General features: G+C 38.6%; 1 protein-coding gene across 4 annotated transcripts in view; it reads left to right on the top strand.

The window, feature by feature from the left end:
- The window catches only part of CEP112 (centrosomal protein 112), a 175,211-nt gene that overhangs the window by 81,019 nt on the left and 69,130 nt on the right, over window positions 1-25,062 (top strand). For all 4 annotated transcript variants that reach the window (XR_008238246.1, XM_052807763.1, XM_052807765.1 and 1 more), the window contains one exon: window positions 1,738-1,920. Coding sequence is in view for 3 of the 4 variants with exons in the window: in XM_052807763.1 (XP_052663723.1) it covers window positions 1,738-1,920 (183 nt within the window). In the remaining variant the exon portion in view is untranslated. The remainder of the gene's footprint in view (window positions 1-1,737; window positions 1,921-25,062) is intronic.

Here is a 25,062-nt window from a genome sequence, read left to right as displayed (position 1 = left end):
AAACTGTTGTACCCCAGACCTTACATGGCACAACCAGCTGAAAATCCAGCAATTAAGAAAAGAAAATGTTTGAATAAAAAGACCTCTCTTGATAAGATTTCTTTTTAATCAGGTCTGATTTATGAAAAACTGCTAAACATTTTTTCCCTTAACTCAGGCAAAGCCTTTACAATTACTTTAGGGAGCAAGAATTGTTTCATTTAGGCACACTAAGGACACTGCTAGCATCTGAAAAGAAACCAGTTTTGTGCACAAACCTTGGGCAAAAACCTGACTTAAAGAACTTCGTGTAAGGATCCCAGGCCCGGTACAGATAATGTATGCCTCCTGGGGGGTTAACTCCTGCAGGACGTCTGTTAATAAGCTCTTGAGTATTATTAAATAACATAGCTATGTTAAACCGTAGAATATTGCATCTGTTCTACTTGCTCCGTTTTTGGAAGGACACTCCCAGCCGCAGCACGGGTGACATATTTTACTTTTAAACCCGGAATATGCTGATCCGTAGTTTGAGAAAGTGCTTTTATTTATTTTTTTTTTTAACTTTGCTTCAAATTTTAAACCCAAAAGCTATGCAAACAGCTAATATTATTCCAGAATTGAATGCTACAGCTTTAAGATAAGGTGCCGGGGCGCTCTCGGCGCACACACAGCCGCCTCCTCCCGTTCGCCTTTTTTTTTTTTTTTTTTCTCACGCTGAAAATAACCCACCATATTCACGATAAGAGCATTTTTTCTTTTTTTTTTCCCTTTTTTTTTTTTCCCCCCTCCTTTCCACCCCCCCCCCCCCTCCGAAATCCACCAAAACTGAAGAAAAATCCAAGTGACTGTTCTTAGCAGCTGTGTGGCCCGGAGTTCAGTGGGGAAGCGGCTTCCTGCCGTCCCTATTCATCACCTGCTTCAAAGGCAGGCTGGCTGCTCCAGTGTGCAGGCCAGGTAGGGTGCCATTGTGCGCAGGCGGGGAGGATTAGTATCAAAGCTGCGGCAACCAGGCCCTTGGTCTCGGGCTGCCATTCAGTCTAGCGGGGAGAGGCTAAGACTGGCCAAGGTCACAGCATCCAGTGTGGTGCGGACTGGGAAAGGATCCTGAGAATAGAGGGCTTCTTATGAAATCATGGTGCAAGCTTGCAGCACAGCAGGTGCCCTTCTGGAACACATACATCTGTTTATGTTGGGATAGCGTAGCTGACAACGGGATAATAGAGCTTTGTTTTTTATAATTTTCTTTCTTTTTTTATTAAAAAAAAAAAAGGCAACTATATACGGCAGCGTTGAGGAATATTGAAGGAAGAGCTTTCGCTTTGGAAATCATAAAGAAATCTTTAAAAGATTTAATTGCTGGGGTGGGGGGGTTGCGTGTGTATACTTAAGCGAAGGGGAGAGCAGGCTGCCTATTAACCATTTAGGATCCTCAGCCCTGCTGATGAGCAGCAGCAGGGTATGGGGGAACCGTACACAGAATGCGACAATGCAATTTTTTTTTTTTTTTGTACGCTCCGACATTTGTACCAACAAATTGGTTAAGGATGCGCTGGATTTGCTCGGTTGTCTCCATTGTTGGAATTGTCTGGAGGAATTCTGTCACGCTAACGGTGGCTTTTTAAAAGGTGAGGTAATAGTGACGTAAAAATAAAATTGCCAACTTGATGAAATTAAGGGGAAAATTAAGCTGTAGACGAGTTGTCATGACGACAAGGATGTTCTATTGATGAACTGTACTCCTCACTGTCCAATCAGATAGTGGAGCTGAAGCTGGAGCATGAACAGGAGAAGACGCACCTATTCCAGCAGCACAACGCAGAGAAGGACTGCCTGGTCCGAGACCATGAACGGGAAATCGAGAAACTGGAAAAACAGCTTCGCGCTGCCATGGCAGAGCAAGAGAGTAAAACTCAAGAATGCAGGAAACGAGACGGACAGGTAATGATCAATAATGTTTGAAAGGCGTACGCTTATTAGAAAATGCTAATAATTAGTGTTTCCTGTTTGCCAGCATTGTTGGTGATGCACGCTGTGTGAGCATTTGCGAAACTGGCACTAAAACGTGATTTCGTTTTTCTTTTTTCTTTTTTTTTTTTTTTTTCCGCTTTCCCCTCTCCCTTCCCACTGCTGAATAGGGCTTTAACTGCAAAAACCACAGGTAGCCAGATTAAAAATCCCATGGTGCGCTATAACTCGGCCTATTTATAATCTTGTCTCATTTTCTTTCATGATGGATTTGTTTAAGAAAAAAAGGTATCTGTTCTTCTCCCCCCCCCCCCCCAGCCCTCACACTCACCCCTCCTTTTCTCCTTCCTGGGCAAATCCATATGAATTATATCTGCTTCACTCGTATGCTTTTTTTGTTTTAAATCTCTGCAGGTAACTCACAAATGGCTTTATTTAATTTTGTTCATGTCTTTTTGTTTCAGTTTTGTATTCTAGATTTGCATTGTGTGTTTGGCTACGTATGTCGGATATTTGATAAGATGATGTGGGTTTGGGGTTGCTTACCATCACGTTTATTTTCCTAAACACACACGCACCCCTCCCATCCTCCATCTCTGTGGTCACTGTTGGAAGCCATTTGGCAGAATAACCCCCAGCTGGGGTAGCATTTGACTCTTCAAACTTCTGGATGAAATGCACACTGTCAGCATGGAAAATGATCTTTATGAGTTTTCAGTTCAAAAAACATCTTACTGCATTTTTTCAATGTATTTTATAAGGATGGCATGGTATATTTTCCTAAGACTCTATATTAAAAAGGCCTGTAATGGCAATATTTAAAAAATTAAGGTGACTTTGTAGTTTAAAGAGTATTCAGAAAATAATCTTTACTAATCAGCATTAGAATTAGTTATCGTGCATGGATTATTTTATACCAAACCTGGACATTTTGGTAAGGCATCTTGAATGACATATGTTTTCCGCGCACCACCGCCTTCCCTATGAGATGTAAGACTCTGACATCGAGGCATTTTCACTTTACTTCCCTCTAGACTAGAAGGGTGTGTCTTTTACTGGCAACTAAGTGTAGCTAAGTGAAATTCAATATTTAATTTTTAAATTAATTTTTTGAAACCTTTGGACGACTCAGATTCTATCGAAATCTGGCTTAAGTAAGTCTTTTGGAAAACAAACGGCTTGTTGGGGGAGGATGGAGGGATATATCGCAGAGCCAGGACTTATTTCTCCATTTCCACCATTATGGTTTTCCAAGGAAAACAAGAGATACTTTGTGAGAACGCTTGGGAAGAGGATGTTCAGGTGGCTTCTGAAAAATTAAACCTTGCCCTTTATTCCCCAATTTATTGTAAGAATGAACAAAGACTTCAGTTGTTAAAGGGATTGGGTTTTATCTTTGCTTTTTTTTTTTTGGCCCAAGACAGATGCATCTTGTCTATATAGCTATTTGCGAGTGCCTTTTCAAAGTTGTATCATCCTCTCACCTGCCTTCCTGATGTTGTGTTTGCGTACAAAGGCAGAGCTGTAGCACTCAGGTTAAAAAACAGTTTTAGAATTATATAGAATTATTCTGTCTACACGCCAGCGTTCATTACAATTAGTGTATTGCTCTGTGTAACACTGAATACAAAGGTAAAGGGACTATCTTAGGCAAATTCAGAGAATCTGGGAGGTGCCTTGTAAGTATATCTTTCTATTTCGTTCTGTTGTGGGTCATTTCTGGCAAAGATTGGAGCCCAAAGTTTGGTTGTGCTTTCTCTTTGCAATGGGATATATAATGCTGCTACAGGTGCTATGTAGAAAGCTGAAAATTATCGCAGCTATTAGGAAAATCTGAACAGTCTGAATAGCAAAAACTTTGGCCTTTTTACAGGGCTTTTCTTTGTGGTTTGAATATCCCTATACAGTCATTTGAACATTGCTACCATGAGAATGGCATGTAAATCAGGGAAGAAAATGCCGTTGCTTTTGACTAGAAGAGCTGTTGTTTATTTAAACTCTGGTAAGAATCCATGAGTTTTCAAGGACGCATATTTTTTCCATTTTGGAAAATAAATTGCTTTTCGTTCCTTCTCTGGTCTTTGTATTAGAATTCACTTTTGTCTTTGCAGTGAGCTCAAGAGACAATACTGGTGTTTCTTATGGAATTATGGCACATATGTTTAATAAAATTTTTTAAATCTTTGCATATGTTTACTAAAATGCGTGTTTTGGACATCTAACATGACTAATGGCCAATGTTCTTTATGAAACATTTGGCAGTCTCTTAACAAAGATATCGCAGTGATTTAATAAGTTTATGTAGACGTAGCTTTTTAAAAACCTGTTAAATTTGAACCATGTTTGACATCAGTAATTTTTAGGACTGCTTTATATTACAGTGAAGGTGCAATGAAACAAGAGAAGAGGCCATTTTGCTTCGCTAAATGAAAAGTAGATTTGCTGGGTGTTTCAAAAAATTTAAATAATAATTAGTGTTAATCACATACGAGTAGCTTGGTTTGAAGGACCTATCTGTTCAATGTTTGGTGAATGATGTGAAAGCACTGTTATTAAAGGTACTCACTGTTATTCTTTCTTAAATTCTTTTCCATATGAAAGAGTAGCAAATGTTTAAAATACGTATTTCTTACTATATTACTATAAAGACAGCTATGACTGAGCACTGTGGAACAATTTATTATACTGCTACTGAAAAGGTTAATTTATTTTTTTTTTATTGCATATCCAAGGTCTCTACTTTCAGGTAGGTCTTCAGCTACTGTGAAAGATAGTATACAAAACGGTTAAATTTTATTCAAATATGAGTACATTTATTAATGCTTTAATCCGAACGAAAGTATAAAAATTAAGTATTTCAGTGCATTGCCAGATTTTAATTAAATATAAAATGTTACTGTTTCTTTGAAATATGAGTTTAATATATTTTCAGGAAAGGAACTTGATTTAAGTGGATCACCTTTTTGTATTGCTGATGAATTTCTGCATAACAATTGCATTCCACTTTAGCTCTTGGATTTATCCATTTCTAGGAGGCTTGCTTTGATTTTTTTCACCTAGGGTTGTAATGCTTGGGGAGGAGTAAATTGACATGTAGGTCAATAAAAGTCAAAGAAGTACAAAGGCTTTTATACCATGCTGTGTTCTTGTAGTCTTTTAAATCCTATACATTTTCTATGAACTGCCATAATATTGTTATTCTTTAAATAGTAGCTAATAATACAGGATTTTTTTTTAAAAAAGGGTAGTTTTGAATCACTACTTCTATTTAAATTAGATTTTTTTATATTATCTGGATTTCCTTTGGGAGCATTTTTAAGCTACAGTTTGGTTGGTCATTCGTTCGCCACCTCCCTAAATAATTTTAGTTTATACATTAGTGCACAAAACGGGGAACTCCTTGGATGATAGAGGTCTTCCTTTTGTTTTAGTAAAAACAGCCTTGCTACTGAATCGGCGATTTTCTGAAGCAAGGCTTTTGATTGCAGAGAATAATACATCTAGTTTGCTTCTGTGAAATAAGACAGCGAAGTTAGGAAATTTTAATAACCGATGCCCAATGGGCTGTGGTGGCTGTGGTGCCAGTTATGCACTTATATTTTCCCTTTATTGTGTGAATGTCATTCTCTCCCCTGCATCTGACATGTGCCCTCAACCAGCTCAAAGATTTTCATGTTCTAGCTGCTGTATAGAGTTGGATCATTTTCGTGCTTATTCTTTGACCGTTGACCTTTGGGCAAGAAGAAGAAAAAAATGTACCCCAGTAACTTCAAATATAGCACTTTACACTAAAGTGAGAGGAAAAAAAAAGTTTCCATGAGGAAACTGAATTATCTTTCCAGGTTCTCTTAGAAGATAATTGGCAAGTCCACTGTTTTCATCCATTCCTAATTGGGTCAGGAGTAGCTCAAATGCTGGGGCACGTTTTGGCAGTATTTGTCCCTGATGTCACGGTATTTAATTTTAACATATAATGTTTATGCTCTCAGAAATGAGGCTGCTTTAAGGGAAGATCACTGGTGTTTGACGGTGTCTTATGGCTCTCAATAAACCATTATTGGTTGGGAAAGGAAAGCCTTGAACAGTTCTGAAGTCATGTGAACACACACATTGAGAATGGAGGTTGTTACAAAAAAAAAGAGCAGGCTGGAGGTGGTGAGAAGAGTTAATAAGGTTTTTTCCTGTGGCCAAAGTATCCGTTTCCTTTTTCCTCTCTTGCTTTTTGCACTTCCCATAATCACGTTGGCCTTTACTATCCCGGTTTGCTTTACCTTCTCAGAAATCAGCGGCTCCTTCCCTGGTGCCCGATGCATAGGGCACCCTTTCACTTTTTCTCTGGCTTCTCCTCTTCAAAAATTTGCTTCTTTGTACTTGTAAATGGTTGTCTTCCTGCAACTGTTGCTTTGTGCCTGGTTTTGTTTGAATTAATTCCAAGCTTTTTGAGCCTGTTGAGTTAACGATAAAAAAAACCCAGTAATGATCATTATTTTAATTCCAGCAATGATCATTATTTTCATTCCAGCAAATCCTTGGTATATGTTTATGGTTCTGTATAGATAATTACCGTATCAACAAAGTAGGAGGGACGGAAGAGATTTATCTTGTCTCCGTATATGTAATCAGTCTGAAGTGGTACTGTGCTGATATGTTTCACTGATGGAGAGCTTTACCAGCTATTGACAAGAGAAAATACAGAAAAAAAAAATTAATAGAAATACTGTGTACTTGTTTAATGGTAACTAAATACCCCAACACATGCACAATTTCTGTCTGTGTGTAAATATTGCTGTAGCAGTAACTTTTCAGCACTATACTAATACAGAAGGCTTGCGGGAGCGTTTGTTTCACAATAGGAGACTTTCTTAAACTTTGATCTGAAAGAACCTGTTGTTACTGTACAGGTAAATCACTGATCAACTCTTCTGCTTCATGTGATTGTTCTAATATCTCCAAACACCAGTTTCCACAGGGTTGTTGTTCTGGTATCAGTGGAAGCAGTTTCCTTGATCGTGTCTGGAGGGTACAGATAGATGTAGCCTGTGAAACATTCAGATGTTGATGGTGCTACTGCAGTCACTTCTGTATACAATTTTGAGTAAATAAATTCTATGACTCATTTTTTTTCTTTGACTTCTTTTCTTAATAGGAGATGTCTTTGGCATGAGAAGAAATGCATTGTTTGCTATGCAGGCTTTCTCTGCAGACAATGTAAATCATGGAGTTGCAATCTAAATATTTGTTTGTTATATTTTACTTGGAGAGTAGCTGTTGGGCTGACAGTCAGACTTCGGTAGACAGACAGCCGTTCCCTTTTAGCCTTTTCTAAACAAAAGCTTTTGGCTATATTGCAGCATGTTTAATTTACCACCAATCAACCCAGGGTAATGAACGTGACTGTTGATGTAAAATACTTAAAGCACCAAATATTTGATGCAGCACTTGCGTGGTTTCCCTTGGTGGTTGTTTATAGTCTGCTGACTCAGGGTTGGGATGGATCCCATTGATGGGGAGTATCTACTAAAATCAAGGACCTGATGATGGGTCCTATAGAGACATTCAAACTGGACTTTTAACTACTAGTATTGCTGTGAAGTTGAGTATTCAATGAAATGGCCAAATGCATCAGTTTCCTGGGGAAGTACTCAAATACTGTCTCATATTGGGCTCTGGTAATCATCACAGCTAGTTTCAGCTGGACTTCAGTAAATGTAGAGGAGCTGTGGGAAGAATCTGGGCTGTAGCATAGACATAATCTTTGAGATTAGAGGAAAAAATGAGGCTTTGCTCTAAAACCGAAGCACATGGTTCAGGCTCAGGGTTCCCTCCGTCGAGCACCCCCATCAAGATGAGAGTCTGGGCCTCTTGTGCACCTTCCCCTTCCCTGCTCCGATGAAGCCACCTTGCCACGTTTGTTGTTTTGTGTCAAGCGCTCTTCTGGTCCCCCCTTCCAAGCTGCTGCTTCTGTTTGAGATGCCTTTCAAAAGACTGTTGAACAAGCTGTAAACATCTGCCACTTCCTCACTTAATGGAACCATCAGGAACCATCTAAGTGTTCTCATGCTGTAGTGGGTGATCATCTATGATCTCTTCCACATTTTTCCTTGACTGTCACTTTTTACGATAGGGCCGAAATTAGATAGTGAGGAATTCAGTGCAGGAGGTGTGACTTTACTTGCTACTCCGTACTTTTATACTTCAGGCTGTTCAGCATTTAAAATATTTACTAAAGACATTTTTGGGAGCCATACATAATGATGCATAAATTATCATTTGCTGATTAAAAATGTAAAGTTAGCTTAGGAGAGAACTGACATTTTGTGCTGTCTACAGTGTATGTAAAAGAGAAAGCAGTTGCTATAGAAACTAGCTCATCACGTAATACAAACTCTGATTCTGAGATGGAGTTCTTTTCAGCAAAATAGACTTTCTGTTTATAGAATACGAAATTGAATATATATGGTAGTTATTCTTACATCGTAATCAACATATTATTATTTTGTTCTAATTTTAAATATTGGCAGCTGATAAGGTGGAGTATATAATTTCACTTGTGTAGGGGCAGGGAATATATCACATGGCAGTAATTTTATTTTATATCAGTACTCCTTGTTTAGGAAAAAGTGATTGTTTCCTGCATAGATGTTAATAAATACAGAGTAATTTCTCTGAGGAAAAAATGAGATCAGTCTTGCTCATCAGCAGGGTAAAGGATCTTTATGCCAGTTTTTAACACATACGCTAGGTGTGGCTTTGTGTGTGATGGTTACAGTGAATGATTAACACTAACAGACAATAAGCTATACATGGTGTGAAATTATTTTTAAAATTAAAGTTATATAAAGGAATACTGAAGTCATAAATGATCAAGTACATTATTAAACACAAAACAGGTGATAGTAACTGCAGCATTTGAGATGGTGTAACGTAATTTCTAAGCAGAGAGGCAAAAATACTGTGTTACTCTGCGGAAATGGTGAACTTAAAATATAAGCTCTTGATTTTGAAATAAAAGGAGCATGCGCTTTCTATGTGAAGTTCAGTGTATGGCAAAGCCAGACTCTAAAGTTGCTTATTGATATTACTTCTAAGTGTAAGAGTCTAAATCATCTCTTTTGAAATAGTTTCTGTGGTAGTAGATTGTTCCAAATATTACAACTAAACTTGTTTCATAAATGTCTGCTTTACAGAGAAGGGGATGCTTACTCACAACATTCTTTATTAATGTTTTTTAGTTCTTTTGAAAATTGCTTTTTAGTGTTATGTTGTAATTTGCTCGCGAGAGTTGTTGAATAGAAGGAGGTTGACTTAGTCCATAGAACAAGTACAGCAATTTGGAAAACAGCAGTGATATCTACTTCAAACATTCCACTGAATGGCTGAAGAGACATCCTCTAATGGGAGATCAGGATTCATATTGAAGTTTTTTTCACAGCATGATAGAATAGTTTGGGTTGGATGGACCTCTGGAGGTCATCGTGTCCAACCTCTTGCTCAAAGCAGGTCTAACTTCAAAATTACATCATGTTGCTCAGGGCCAAGTCCAACTGAGTTTTGAAAATCTGCAATGATGGAGATTTCACAACCTCCCTGAGCAACCTACGCCAATGCTTTGCTAATCCATTGTGAAATTTCTTTTCCTTTATATCCATTTGGAATATCTATTGTTACTATCTGGATCTGTAGCTTCTTGTCCTTTCACTGACACCTTCAAAAAGAGTGTGCCTCTGTCTTCTCTATAACTGCTTACACTTAGTTGAAGATAACAATTAGATTTCTCCTTAGTCTTCTGTTCTCCAGACTGAATAAACCTGGTTTGGTGAACTTCCTGAAGGTCCTAGTGGCCCATGCCTCCAGCTTGCAGAGTTTGAGGTCCCTGTGAATGGCAACCCTGTTGTCCACCATACTGACCGCTTCCCCCCAAGAGATGCGATCCACAGTATGGCACAGGGTTCATTCTGTCCTATCATCCAGGTCGTTGGTGGAGGTGTTAAGCTGTATCAGCCCCATCTGAACTTTGAGAAATGCCACTTGTAGCTGGTTGCCTGTTGACTCCTACTCTTCAAACCCAGTGGTCCGGTTAGTTCTCCACTCAGGTTGCAGTAGGCCCTTCCAGTCTATGTCTCTTCAGTTTGACTGTACAGATGCTGTAAAAGTCTGTATCAAAAGCCTTGCTAAAGTCAAGATAAAAGATGTTGACAGTTCTCTCCTTTCCACAAAGTCAGTCGTTTCACTGTAGAAGACTATCAGTTTGGTCAAGCATGATTTGCACTTGGTATATCCAGGTTGGCTGTTCCCGGTGACCCTTTTATTCCTCATGTGCCAGGAAAGTAATTTCATGGACTTTTACTCCACAATTTTTCCAGGTATGGAGGTTAGGTTATCCTGTCTGTGACTACCTACTAAGGTGCTATGTATTGCAAATTAAGTAGTTAAATTTTTTTAGTGTGTGCTTTTTCTCTTGTCCTTTTCTAGAGAAAGATTAGCCAAAATCAATTTAGTCTCTCTTCCTTAGGTCAGCAGATGTTAATTCCATTCACTCACTGCCACCGTAAATCAAATTTTGAACAGTAGTCTAGCTGTTAAATGATTTATCTGATAGGAGAGATTTTATGATCCATTCAGTTCCTCAATTCAAAGGTATTATAAATACCAAATGAAAGAATGAAACACTAGACGAGAAATTATGACAATCTGTAGCTTGGAATGTTAACACCACTTGTTTTGGCAGCATTACTGGTCTTAAAACAATAAGATCCATATGGATGCTAATTTTCCCAATTTTGAGTAATAAAGACAACCTCTTTATGGTTTAAGTAACGATATTACTCAATACCACTGCAGGGTCCAGTAGACGGTTTCATGATGAGGTAATAAATAGCAATTTTGGAGAGCTGATTATTTGTATTTTTCTTTTATGTGGTTTCCGATGGGGGAAGAAGAAATCACAAAGCCAGTGAAAAGCCTTGCCCTCTCCTGTAGCTGACATACTTTGGCTGAAGATATGTCAGCTGAGAAATATGAGACCATCCCTAAAGCTCCGCATGCTCCCACATTAAAGTATTATAGAGAAACCTTCAAGTGGAAAACCAGTAACAAATTGCAGCTGAGATGCTTATGGCATACTGCACTGTCCTGGGTGCCCTACCACTGCTCTGCTTATTCCTCCGTATATTGCTTTAGTCAGGAATTAAAACGGAAGACTTCTCTGGTTTTCCTCTCTTTCATAGACAGGAGCTATGAGGGGAAAAAAACCCCAAACCCCTATGATGGGTCATCTGTGGATCTGAAGATGATGTTACTGGCACAGACACCAGGCTGAGTACTTTACTGTTAAATATCTCTGTAGCTGTTTGCCCACTGGCCCAACCCCGGTGTCTGTAGCAACTCTTCGAAGTCCACTTTTCTGCCTCAGATGTTAGGAATTGGCTAACCCATCAGCTGGAGGGGTAGCCAAGTGCTCTGCACTCTTTCCGCACCGCTCCTCACGCCGGTGCCGTGCTCGGTGTGTGCTCCCCGCTCCCTCCCCTCGTTTCAGCTCCAGGAGGCAGTTTCAGATCCTCCCCTTCCCAGCTGCTCGATCTCCTTTTCTGCCAAAGCACCGACACTTGGCACGCCACCCCATGTGCGGTGTAGGCTGGGGTTTTTCCTGACAGTTCTGAGCAGCGAGTAACAAACGCGTGCCGGCAAAGGTCTGCCGACCGGGCTCCGTGGGACGTACAAACCAAAGAAACGGGGCAACGTGGCGCAATGCGAGGAATCGTGTTGGACCTGGGTGGTGGAGCATGTCGGTCACTGGTCGTGTGCTCTGGTCAGCCCCAGTGTGACCCACCTCCTCCAGGGAGTCAGCTCAGACCATTGCCTGCCTCTTCTTTTCAGAACTGGGACTCTGCGTTTGGTCCTCGGGCAAGACCAGCTGCCCTGGCAGAGCCTTGGAGGGCCCATGTAGTCTTTTGTATTGCTCAACATTTCCCATCCCGATTCATTATCTATCTCCTTGTCTCTTCTGCTGCCATTTTGTGTTTCTGTTTTCCCTCACACCCAGGTAAAAGCAGGGATTTTAGGTTCTGCATTTGGGCAAATTCCAGATAGAGAAAGTGTCATGTGTCCTTAGCTGTAGGCTTTGGACGTGCACTAGCCTTGTATGTTCAAGCTTACAGAACTGTATATGCCTTTTTTGCAATTTGTCTTTTTTCTTCTTGTAAACTTTTTTTTTTTTCTTTTTAAGAAACAAATTAGAAAGAAGATACATTGTTTTGAAATACAGTGAATATTTTCAATGTGAAGTCAGACAGCAGCACTGTTCTTTGGTCCAGTCACCTTTGAAGAAATGATTGTCATCTTACTTTAACAAATACTGTTTCTTCATTTTGAAAGAGTGGCACAGACTCTGTCAGTGTTTTAAGGTCTTTAGTGTTGATTTCATGCGAAAAAATATTTTTCACAGTATGACTTTAAAGTAGACTTTTTTCCCCCACTTACTCTACATGTTGGCAGCAAATTAACTTTGAGGAAATATTGTGCACATCCTAGTTCTCTGTTGATGTACTGGGGAGTCATTTTTGGATCTTTTAGCTCAGTCAGACCAATGACTGACGTTGTTCATGTCTTCCGTTTCTGTAGATTTGAAAGACTTTGTTTTGACAGGGAAGGTGATGTGGAAAAAAAGAAGCCAAAGTACAAGAAATGATTGGCAAAGTGATGATATCATCAAATGTTCAAAGACTTTGCAAATTGAAGCTTATTAGGCTGACATTTTGTCTTCTATTCAGCACTAATTGGAATCATGCCTGGGTGCATGACGTGGAAGGTACTTAATACCTGAGTGTTTATCGTGACAAAATGACAGAAATCGATGTCAAGGATGCTGTAGATTTCTGTTTAATGGAGAAAACAATATATTTCAAACTGCAATTACATATCTCATAGTAATTTGTATTCATATGTATGAAAATCTTCCTGAAATACTGCAAATAAGAAAACTTTATATTTGGCCCCTAAAATATTGGCCTGATTTGTGAATATTCCGTTTTCAGGTTTTAAAGTTGTTCTTCAGAATTTATAAAAACAACACTCAAGTAGTTTAATAAAAAAAAAGACAAAACCACCTGACACAGTGTTTTTACTTGAAACAGATCTGAAAATCCCACGAAGAGTGAACTCCGTCTCTGCACGGGTGATACAATTCTTCTAAAGTTGTCTCTGTCAGCTTGAATTCTTTTGTAGTCTGTGCTTTCTGCTGTATTGGCATCTGTAAAATGAATTTAGAAAAGAGAAATAGCGAGGAAAGTGATTTTGGTAAGGCAGCCGCTGCAAACACAGAGTACGCTGGAATATTTGAAAATAGCTGTGTGTTCTCCTGCTGTATTTGGTATCATTAGGGATTTCCAAGTTCGAGGTGCTTGCCCTTGTCGAGGATGCATGCGTGCTGTCTGGGATAGCACACGTGACCAGTGTGGTGTTCTACATCTTCATCCTGGACCTTATGAAGTTGAATTCAGATCTTCAATTAAGCCTCTAGTATAATACAAAATTAGTATTTATTCAACAGTCCATGGAAACAACTAGCTGTTGGTTGAAATCATTACCTGAGTTACTGTTTCTAATGAAATACAGATTGATCATTGCAAAGTAATAATATTTTAAACCAAACCAAAACAAAGTCTGGATGCTCATAGGCATTACTGGTCATTATGTGACTGATACAGCTGCCTGTGTGTTACTGTAAACTCCAGCAATCCTGTAACTAATACGATGCTGACAAGCGGTAGTTTAGGGGCTGATGGTAATTATTTGTATTCCTGGAATCCTCTCAGGAGTCTGAGTCTATGTTGCGTTAGTAAAAATATGTAACAGCCGCCAATTCCTGTCCCAGTAAGCTCACAACATAAACGTGCTTACAGGATTTTAGAAGTGGGTGCAGCAAGGTTGAGGACCCGTGATAAACAATGAAGTTTATCAGTAGGTTGACAAGGTTTGAGCAAGAAAGCAGAAGACACAGCACATGAGCTGCTTCCCTCAAGTAGCTCTACTAATGACATAGTAAAAATGCCTTTCCATGATTTGTTTGTAGCATTAAGAGACATCTAAAGTATATTGGATACTTGCCATGTCTGCAGTTGCTGCTGTTATCAAAGGTTTCTTATGTGACTGAATAGAAAAGTGTTTGACTTTAGGTGGGAGATGAGCACATGAAGAATATTCTTGTCCGTTCAAAGTTTGGGAACCCTTATAATGATTTACATGCTTATATAAATACTAGTCGTTCATTCTATTCAAGCTACATTTAATGACAACTAACTGTAAGCCTTCTGAAACTATGTATTGTATGGATTTCTTTGTAGGAAAGCAAATTTAAAGAGTAATTTGTTATTGTAACTTTTGATCTGTTAGATACTGTTGTTGGGGAGTGGAGGGGGAGAGAATGGAACGGGACCCAAGCTGTCAATATACCATTGGTAATATTAGAGAGAAAATACTAGAAAATACTAGTTTTCCTGCTAAAGTCAGTTGGGGGTGTGTGAGAGAGTGTGTGTGTTTGTATGTGTATATATATATGTGTGTGTGTGTGTATGTATTATTGCCCTCTAATGGATAGAATCTGAATGGCTCAGCTTTGCATGCTTATATGGGTTTCTGTAGCACAACATTGTTTTCAGGTTGTCTGATATTTCCCATTTTAGAAGAATCTTGTAATATTTATTCATAAGTCTGATACATCTTTTGTGGCTAACGTTCCTTTAGTTTGTAAAATTAATTTGAAATTCAGTAGAAAGTCCCACAGCTTAGAGAAGTGCTTTTTCTTTGTTCTCTGCAGTTTTATTTCAGCTGAATTATAACTGCTTAAAATTCACCATTTTATTTTCCTATTTTTACTATAGTGCTAGAATAATAAGTGAATATGAACAGAAAGTACCACATCTGTGTACAACGGCAACATCAACGGCCTTGGAAGAGAAGTGGATAAGTAGAGCTTGCTCCTCTTGCTTTACTACATCCAGAGCGTGCCTCTGTCTCGTAACGCTCCTGCTGAGAGCCCCACGTAACCAGGATCTGCCAGGCTCCTGAGGAGTGGGTGGGAAGAGGGAGTGAGCTCTTCATCTCACTTCTCTGGTCGACACCCCGGCTGCAGCGGGTGTTCCCTGTGGCCACTTCCACCCCATCCTGCTGAGCAGCTTCCCGGCTGCTCGCGCGTGTAGTTTGTTTTCTAGGAAAAGTGGCAAAAGTGTGTAATGTAATGTTCATAGGTTGAGGTTTCCAATCTTCATGAGATTTATGATAAAGTCAAGTGTTCTAGTGATGCATGGTAGATTAGGTTTTGTTTTGCTTTTTAAATAAAACTGTCTTTGAAGGTAACTTTAGAATAACCTGAGAAGGAAGGCTGCAGGTTACTTGGAAATTGGATTTACAATTGTTTGTACTGAAAGTAGTCCACTTCTACGTGTTCTTTATAGTGGAATCCTAACATAGTTGTAATTTTTCCTAGCAGGACTCTGTTTTCATTCAATAAATACCTTTAGGAGAATTAAATTTCGGAATTACATTTCTTCTCTCTGCAGCCATAGACATTTCCTTTTCAAAATTTCCAGCACTTGCTTTTGCAGTTGGGTAGCTATACAGTGTTTTGAACACACAGCAGAACATTTGTTGCTAACAGCTTTCTTCATCTCCAGTTGTAAATGCATGCTATTTCAGAGTAGCAGTGAGTATCCGACAGTTATCTTCCTCCCCTCGAGAAGGTTCATGATGGTGGTGGTAGGCAGCTCGGTTATTACAAAGAGGTTCCTGATGGATATAGATTGCAACGAGTCAAATATTCATACTTACGAAATCATGTAAATGTTCTGGGGAGACCAGCAACTGATTTCACAAAGCTCTGCTAAGGTACCTCCAATCTCTCTGTACATTAAGTTTTAGCCGAGTCCATCGTATTTCTATTTATGATCCCATTAACAAGCTGAATCTAGGTTGGAAGAGCAGAAAGAACTGCACATTAATCAAATACCCTTGTAATGACCGTGCTTTTATATGAATGACTTCTCTAAGGTGTGATACAAGGCAAGGCATGCAGTACTGGCTTTTCCTGGCCCTCCCCAGGACTGGGGTGCCTCCCTGTGCTCTGCCTGCTCAGCTCGGCAGGCACACTTCCACAAAAGACTATTGTAGTGATCTGAGAGCTTACTCCTGGGAGCAAAAGAAATTGTCCCTGGGCTTTGGGCTGCTATGTTTTCCATTCGCGGTGAAAATAGAAAAAATTTGCATATGTTAACAGGGAGATGAAGGATATTGCAGGAGTGTCTTCTCAGCCCAAGATGGGGACTTTATCTGCATTTATAAATATTGGTGGTTTTCTTCTGAACGTGTTTCCTAGCAATAGTTTTTTTTCTGAGAAAAGTGGTTTTCCACTTACAATACATTGGCAGCCATTGTTTGTATTGTTTAGGATCAATTGAGGAATTTTTCTAAATGTTATTTTGATTTGATGACTTTGTTCATCAGTGAATTATGAAAGCTTTGATTGTTTAGGGCACAAGAAGGCTACAATACATTACTGGGTCACATGCTCACTTAATGCATGCACATTGTGATGGCAGTAGTAATAGCACCATTAAAGAACAAAAGGTAGCAACACATAGTAGCTCTGTATCTGGCCAATCCCCTCAAATTACCATAAATATTTGAGCAATCTGAATAGTTTTGGACTCTGTAGTAAAGCTTTCCTGTTCTTATCTGGCACTGAAGGAATGTGGAATAAAGTATTCATTTAACAAAGTATAAAAATATGTATGCTATGCAGTTATAATCATATGTCATTAATCAGAAAATACTGCAGAAACTCTGACAAATTAAAAACACAAGGATGTGTCTGCAAGGGCTTTTTCAGTCATTAAAAAGCTGCTTCACCTCTCAGGCAAACTATTTAATGGCAACTTCTTGCTCAGTGTACTGACATCTTCAAAGGCTCTGACATCTGTCGGCCTTTGAACTACCATTAAAAAATATTATCCCATTTCCATTCTTTTATGCCCATTTTTTTAATTATAGCCCTTCTTTCAAGTTAGGAACATGGTTGGTTTAAATGATGCTGTCCTTTCGTTTTCAGCCACCCAGCTGCGGTTTGAATAAATTGATGTAGAATCAAAGGCGGGACTTTAAAGGGAAAAGGTTTGATGGACTTGGACTCCGAACCAGATGAGGTTTTATGATGAAAAGGGTTTAATCCCAGCACAGGCATCGCTTCTATCAGTCGAGCAGTACAAAGCGATTCATATATATAGGTTCACGAGAAATGATCTATTTTTTTTTTTAAACAGCACAGATCTCTTCAGGACTTGCAAATGTGGCATTAGCTAATATTCAGAGAGCTGATTTCCTTTCATCCACCAGAAGCTTATGATTATAGTACAGTTCTCGAATTGGAAATGAGAGCTGCAACACAGATTTAAAGCTATGCTGTCTGATTTGTATTCAATATACATGTCACTGCGGGACAAGCTAGTCTAGGCCGAGCTGGTTCAATAAAGGGAGAAGCAGTTTCAGCATCTGAAATTCTGGGGTGGGGGGGAAGGTACCAATTAATTCTTACCTGCTGTACCCGAGTATTGTGTCGGATACTTAGTAGATTACTATCATTTCTAAAGCTGTGCAAACAAACACTTGTGATAACGTTTCTTTGGCATCTTTTACATCAGAGGCTGAGAGAAAATACGCAGCATTAATCAGTAATGGCTTCTAATGTAGTCATTTATATGGAAGGCAGTGTTTGTTTTTCTGTGCATGAGTTTCAAGGAGGTTTAGCAGAGACAGCCTTGCTATTCCTTTATAGCAGTAGCCTACATTAATGTGGTAATTAGGCATGCGTATGAAGAAAACTGAAATCTCTGTCTCAACAAATGCATCAGATCCCATTTGTCAAGAATACCACCTCATGGTTTTTCAAGAAATAATCTTTCTAAGAGTTGCCTGATCTTTGTGCTTCATGTTAGCAGAAATGTGGTACGTAGTCACGATTTCTTACTTTTACACAATAAGATTGTGTCCTTCGAAACAGTGATGCTTTCCAGAAAAGTAAAAGCAGTAGATTTCAAAAGTCTGCAAATGATGTCCTCTTAAAAGACTGTGCTTCATTGCTGTGCAGAAAGGAGACTGCTCCATTTGGTGCTCTGCCTCCAGTCCACAGTTTCTCCTTCAAGCCCTTCCTACAACGGTTGTTCCCTGCCAGAGTATTCAGTTTAGGAGTGATACATGGCTCCTGATCGCTTAATGCAATTTTGAGGTTGGTTTTGTTTTTGCAGGGGCTGGGGTGGGGGCCAGGTAGTAAATATAAACACTGACCTGTATAAATGGATATATTTTATGGGTTATTTTATTGTACTGGTATTTCATAGAATTTGCATGTTTGGTATGTATTTAGATTTTACATTTAAACTATACATTATTTATTCTAAGTACAGTATATTAAAAACAATTGTATAAATAAATCTGAAGAAATTCCTGCCCCAGGATGCAGTGGCCTATTTGTCATTCAGAAAATGAAGTGGCATCAACTGAATTCAAGGACAAACTGAGGAGGATGAAAAGGATAGAGATCAATGTAAAGGTGCCAGAGGAAGATACTGAGCCAAAAATACTCTCGATTCCAAGAAGAGAAATGTTATGCACACAGTTTTCATTTATTTTGTACAGATCATCCTGTGATTGATCTTGTCTTTCTGAACTGGTAGCTGTGGAGCGTGATGCTTCCAAAAGGTCTCTGAACTCAGAGGAGCCACTGTCGAGATGATGGGTATAGCGCAACCAGCACTTGAGGATGAAGGTGCCGAGAGGGAGACTAGAAATGGTGTCAGCTGTATGTGTGTGCACAAAGTACAGAACAGGTACCATCAGCTGACGCCTTTGACTCCAACCTAATACCTAGGTTGGACTAAAGACCTCCTTCTCTAGGAGTTTCATCCTCAGATGGAGGTGACAAATTTATCTGTTTGATATAAGGATTGACACTAAAGATAGTCAACTGGAATATGCTTCTTCCAATTAGGAGTTCATTTCAAAAAGGAGAAAGTCAAGAGATGCACATGTGTGTAATTCTGCATCTTATTTATGTAAGCACCTAATGTACAGATAAGAATTTACCACAGCTCATTGATTAACAGAAATACTGCAACTATTGTTACTGCCTTGCAGAAATGAGGGGTTTTTTTTCAAAGTTAGAAGCTGGTTATTTCTTCAAAATCTTAACCTGTAAGCGACACAGATTTTATTTCTGAAGCTAGTGGGTTCAGGATTTCTGCCCACACATATTGCCATTCATGAGACCAAGAATGAGGACTTCATGCTTGGTTAAAGACTGTCATCTTCAATATAGCAGCATGACATCAGTAATGAGAGAGTTTCCTGGTGTATTAGGTTCTTTAGTAGAGCAGAACACTACACACAGGCTAGTGCATTTAAGTCACCTTTAGTCATTGGCTCAGAGAATAACAGTGTTAGGTTTCTCAGTTGGCTTCCTATGATTATGCTAGCGTTTTGAAAAATTTATCTTTTTCACCTTGATTAACGGTCAGGGCAAAGCTTGGACAGTAGCATGAACTTTGAGTCTTCCTCACGTCCCTCAATGGCCTGTTGAGGAGATGGATAGTCATGGCAGATGACCTGAACAGGAGTTAGCGTCCAAAGTTTGCATTTCTACAAGTATTAACTTCAGAACTTGAAGATGGGAGATCTCTTATGCATGAACAGCTTATTACTTAGGCTTTGTATCTGCATCTTGTCTTATGTTTGTCCTGTCAAGTTTTGCAACTGATGCCATTTCCATTACAGTCACCATAAAACCTTTACAGGATGCGTGGGGTAAAACTTCTGGAATATTCAAAAGATGTATGTGTTTCGAGCAGTAATTTAAACAAATGCATCCAAAAGAGAAGCGTGTGATGTTTTTCTGGTGGGTTTTTTTTTTGGGGGGGGGGGGGTGGTGTTTCAGCTTTTTTACTTACAGTGAAGTCTTTTCATTAGTTGACAGGGCAAAGACATTTCCCATAGACAATACAGCCTGTACGTCTTCTGGGAACAAATTAGGAATTATAATACATTTAATTTTGCTGCCTCATAGAGATGAACGTCTGTAGTAATCCTTAAATCTGTAATACATCATGTCTGCATTTAAATCAGAATTACATGTTGTTCAGGAAATGCTAATGCTTTTAAATTTAATACTTGGAAAATTTAAATGCAAATGTTTTTTAAAAGCTTTGACTTAGGGGATGCTGGACACAGAAATACTCTCAGATTGATGGGTAGTTCTTCCCAGTCCGCTGCAGAGATCTTTAGCCTCCATTTCTGTACTCCATTGCAGAAAAGTCCTATCCTTCCTTAAATACCGGTAGCTTTTCTTCACTTTCAGAACAAGCTTTGCTCCAATGTTATTTGAGATCTGAATGTATCTTTAACATTCATCCAAGAGGAATATTTTCCTTTCAAATCCTGAAATACAGAAAAGAAAGCTTTATATTTTTCCATAAAGGAAAACAGGGAAGACTAAACATATGTGTTTGGTGTAATTTTCATCAATCATCGTTTAGGGATAGGTTCTTACAGTTTGTATGATGCAGCAAACCTGGTATTAGATACAGATTTTTATTTATTTTTTTAGCCACTCTCTATTTTATCTATATTGTGCTCTCAAGTCATTTTAGGGGATCACTGCATTAAGCAGGTATTTATGGCTGATTTTTTTTTTTTATCTCTATCATATTGAAGTTACATTAATACAGTTATGTAGATTACTAGGTGCCCAGCTGAGTGTCTCCGTTAAATTTCTTAGAAGAAAGACACAAGGAAATGGGTCCTCCAACTAGTCCTTTCCAGGTAGCTCTCTTAGTAGTCTTATTCAAATCATTTTGTTTGTACAAAGAGAAATACAAATGTAAACACTTCTTTCATCAGATAAAAAGAGAAGAGAAGGAAGGCTGGATGTTTTAGGTTTTGACTCACTAATCTATTTCAAAGCAAATACAGTAAATCAGGTAATAAGAAACTGTTCTGGATCTGTCTTCCAGGCAAGAGGGCCAAGTCTTTTCCAGGTCTTAGAACTGTTAAATGGAAAATTTATTTACATTTATCTCAATTTCAACTTGGTAAGTAATCCTTTCACTCACCAGTGTACTGTATTGTTTAGTTACACGTGTAGGCTTGACGTTCTTCCATTTGACTAAAAATCATTTTATTAGGAAGGCAGTGACAATAACCAACCTACATGAAGTTCTGCTTTCTAGCTGCTGTTAACTAAATTAGAATCAAATGGACTTATGTAAATTAAGAAATCAAAATAAGCTCTGTTAATTTTAAGCTCTTTGTGGAGCTGTTCAAATGGATGTCTGATTTTTTTTCTTTCCCTCCTCCTGCTCCCCCCCCACCCCGCTTTTTTTTTTTTAAAGCACAGTTTGTAGCTTAAGTGCCATTTACATTAACTGGGATTTAGGCAGTTAGCTGGCTTCTTTAAAAGTCCAGATCTATTTCAGTGCACTCCTTTTGGAAAGAAAGATCAAAACTTGTGTTTTTCTTGATATCCTGTCACACACAGATTTTGAGAATTTGCTACTCTTTTCTCGCATGTAGTCAGAGGTGTAGAAACAAGAATGGTGCTAATATTTTCAGTGTAACTTTTCCTACTGCCATTTTGATTCCTGAGTCTTCCATATTTCTTTTCAGCCTTCAGAAATACATGGCAAAGTTAGTGAACAGTTTGGGTTTTAGATTATCTATGGAAATAATGCCTAAGCATGTTTCTCTATAGGAATGACATGGATAGACTCTTTTAATTAATTTTATTGAAAATGGAGCTAAGCAGAAGGTAACTTCTCTTTATTGTTCTTCATGAGTCAACACTTCCATGGTGTTTCAGCAAAATGCTTAAGCTGTAGAACAGTAGTAGACAATATGCAGGAAGTGCATTACTAAGAAGATTTAAAGGGTGCTGGACTTTTTGGGGGACTATGTTAAGTGCAGGGGAAAAAATGAAGTTGATGATGGTTTGAATATGAAGAAGAGAGTGATGTTTAGCCTCCACTAGCACTGTACAGGTAGGGTGGTGTTAAACCTGCCCCCACCCCTAACTAACACTCTAGTAGATACAAAATAAGCAGGGTTAGTAGGAATATACTTTTATCAGATTCATAAATGTTAGAGGCATTTTTCAGAGCGTACACAGTGCTGAAACAGTCCAAGTAAAGAATCTTACAAAGGAGGTTTGACGCTTAAAAGCAGCTTAATGCTGTTAAAATTAATAGAATAAATATGTAAGTTAGCAGCTCAACACCTCACTTTACAAGTCTTAGTGGATATTTTCAAGAGAGATGTCAGAGGTACATTTGCAAAGGTGAGAAAAGCTGGGATAGTGTTGAGATGGAGTTGATATACCTTTGCGTAAGCCCTGTAATATGGAGGTTCAGATTTTACACTGCTGAACAGCAAACATTTAATGTTAGTACTATGGTTGCCATCTGCACTGCTTTTGCGTAAGTTTTTTTGACACTGAACATTCATCTGAGTCTAGAGAACTGCCACTCTTTGCACGCTATGCAAGTTAGTGAGTGCAACGTTGGTTTGTGTAACAGTTTTCCTGCAAGAGAATACCTAAACTTGATATTATACAGCCTAATTTATAAACTGTGAACATTTGATCAATGAATGTGTTAATAACTTCACCCCATCACTGCAATGTAGTCATATATAGGATAAAGATGTCTTCTAGTTAGGATAAAGATGTCTTCTAGTTAGGATAAAGATGTCTTCTAATTAAGAAGTTGTGCAATAGCACCAATGTTACAGACAGAATTTTTTTCCCCTCAAGAATGAGAACACGTAGGTATGCACAAAATACTATATAAGCATATAATAAAATGCATCTCTTTGAGTATTGAAGTTTTAGCTTTGCTGATATTTTAGAGTTTCCAGGAAGTACTAGACTACTGATCAGGACTCCTTGTAATTATGGTGGTGCTAGCAGAGCTCCCACACTTCCGTCATTTCCTCTGGAAGAGCTTGCCCAGTCCCATGCTTTTTGGAAGATTTGATCAGCGCTCTTAGGAGGTGAGACCAACCTGTTGGTCATTGAACTCTTGTTCATTTTCACTTCCTTTCACACCGTTTCATTTATCTGCTCCTTTAATTACCATATTTATGGGCCTATGTGTTCTTACCCAAAAGGCATTTAAACTTGACACTGTAATAGATTGTGCTGTGAAAGCTAAATAGCTGTTTATTACTTATCCCTGTTAATTTGCGCTCTGCCACATCGTTACCCATGTGATAATGTGTGTGACATTTGCGGAAGTAGTTTTCTTTGCAAATCAAATCTATCTTTTTAAGGATTCATAATATTGACAGATTGCTGATTTGACCAGTCAGAAGAAAAATTGGATAATCAATTCTTAATGTATTTTAATTGAAGTTGCTATGGTATAGAAAATGTTTTCAATATAGTTGGTTAAAATGGACGTAATTGTGTTAATTACGAAGCTTTATTTAGAAGACATTAAAAACTTGAGTTACTAGATTTTAATGACTCTTGCTAATTCAAAGTTCTTTTAAGGTATCGGTTTAGATTTGATATCTCTTCAGGGTTAGATTGTAGCTTAAACAAAAAGATTCCTCTTTCAGCACTGCTGTGTAGCCTTTGTATCATTGTCATGTTACAAAGGAGCCACAAGTACGGCTGCCAGCTGGCTGACCTGGACAGTTGAAATTCATCTGGCATGGAGAAAAGCAGGTATACTGGAACCAGTGAGTCCAACTCAACAGGATGCTTTGTGGACAAAAAGATCAGAGAGCCATTAGGACTGTGCCTTGGTACTGCACTTGGTTGCCTAACTCTTTTGTGTCTTAAGGGCAGAAATCATGGGGATAGTTCCCTAAAACCGGAATGAGATCAAGTGTAAGACCAATTGTTGTAACTTGCTGAAACTGTAGTAGTAAGACTTGTTAATATAAACCAGTTTTGTTTTAAACACAAATCAACATTACGCATCTTTGAAGTTCTTACAGCTATACTTTCTTCTAAGCTTAGAGCTGCAAACAAATAATAATTGTTTACTTTTTTAGCATTCTTTTATGTTAGATGCATTGCTTATTTTTGTGATGGTAGAGAAACTTGTATTATCTGTTTCTCAGTGCTTTATAAACCTTTGTTTATTAAAAACAAAGCTAAAGTAGTTCAGATTCCCACTTCCAACAGATAATCCTTTCTAAGGTATTTTACAGTAAACGTCACCAGTTGCTCTGTGACTGGGATGGGATACTTCATCCACCTCTTCTGAGACGTTGCACTCATCGCGGGTAAAAAGGGACTCATTGTCACCACTGAATCACTGGGTGTTTCTACTTTGTTCCTTATTTTCCTTTTAATTCTTCATCATCAAAGTGAGATTTGTTTTTACTACAGACTTCCTTTCCCTTGACTGGACTGATCTCCTTTCAAAAATAATCCGCTACCCGATAACAAATGTTATGTATACCTCATCCATCTCTGTCACATCGCGCCAGCGTAACAAGACACAAAGAAACAAATCTCCCTTTCAGAGGGGTTCAGCTGATGGCTTCACATCGCGCGCTGCTCAAATGCATGTGCTAATTTTAATGTTCTTCCAGTTGAGAAAATACTGAGGAAGTATTGGCATACGGAGGCAGAAGCTGCATATTGGTGGTTCAAACAGGGCTGTTACTTACAGGCTAATATTTTAGGTTATTATCCTAGAAAGGATCATTGTGATCATCTAACCAAGCAGTTCACATCTGAGCTAAGTCCGTGGAACTGCTCAGAGGTTCTTGGGGTGGTTTTTTGTTTGTTTGTTTGTTTGTTTTAAATGTTACATGCAAGCAAAATTAAACACAGCAAATTGAGACTTACGCAGTCTTCTCCAACTGAAGCCAAGTTAGCCCAGTGCAGAAAACTTTTGAAACTCAGTTTGAAGAGTTGTCATGATCCACTTGAGAAAAGCAGTGGTCTTTAAAAGTGATGCACTATTTCAGCCACCTGAGTACATTCAGCAATGAAGAGCGATGAAGGGTTATTGCAACTTCATCTGTTGGGAGGTGTTAGTCACTTACTGTAAAAAGGGCTGA

Source organism: Harpia harpyja, chromosome 14, assembly GCF_026419915.1.
Source record: "Harpia harpyja isolate bHarHar1 chromosome 14, bHarHar1 primary haplotype, whole genome shotgun sequence".
NCBI classification, from domain to species: Eukaryota; Metazoa; Chordata; class Aves; order Accipitriformes; family Accipitridae; genus Harpia; species Harpia harpyja.
The sequence above is the reverse complement of the archived record's forward strand: the minus strand, read 5'-3'. Positions and strand labels throughout refer to the sequence as shown.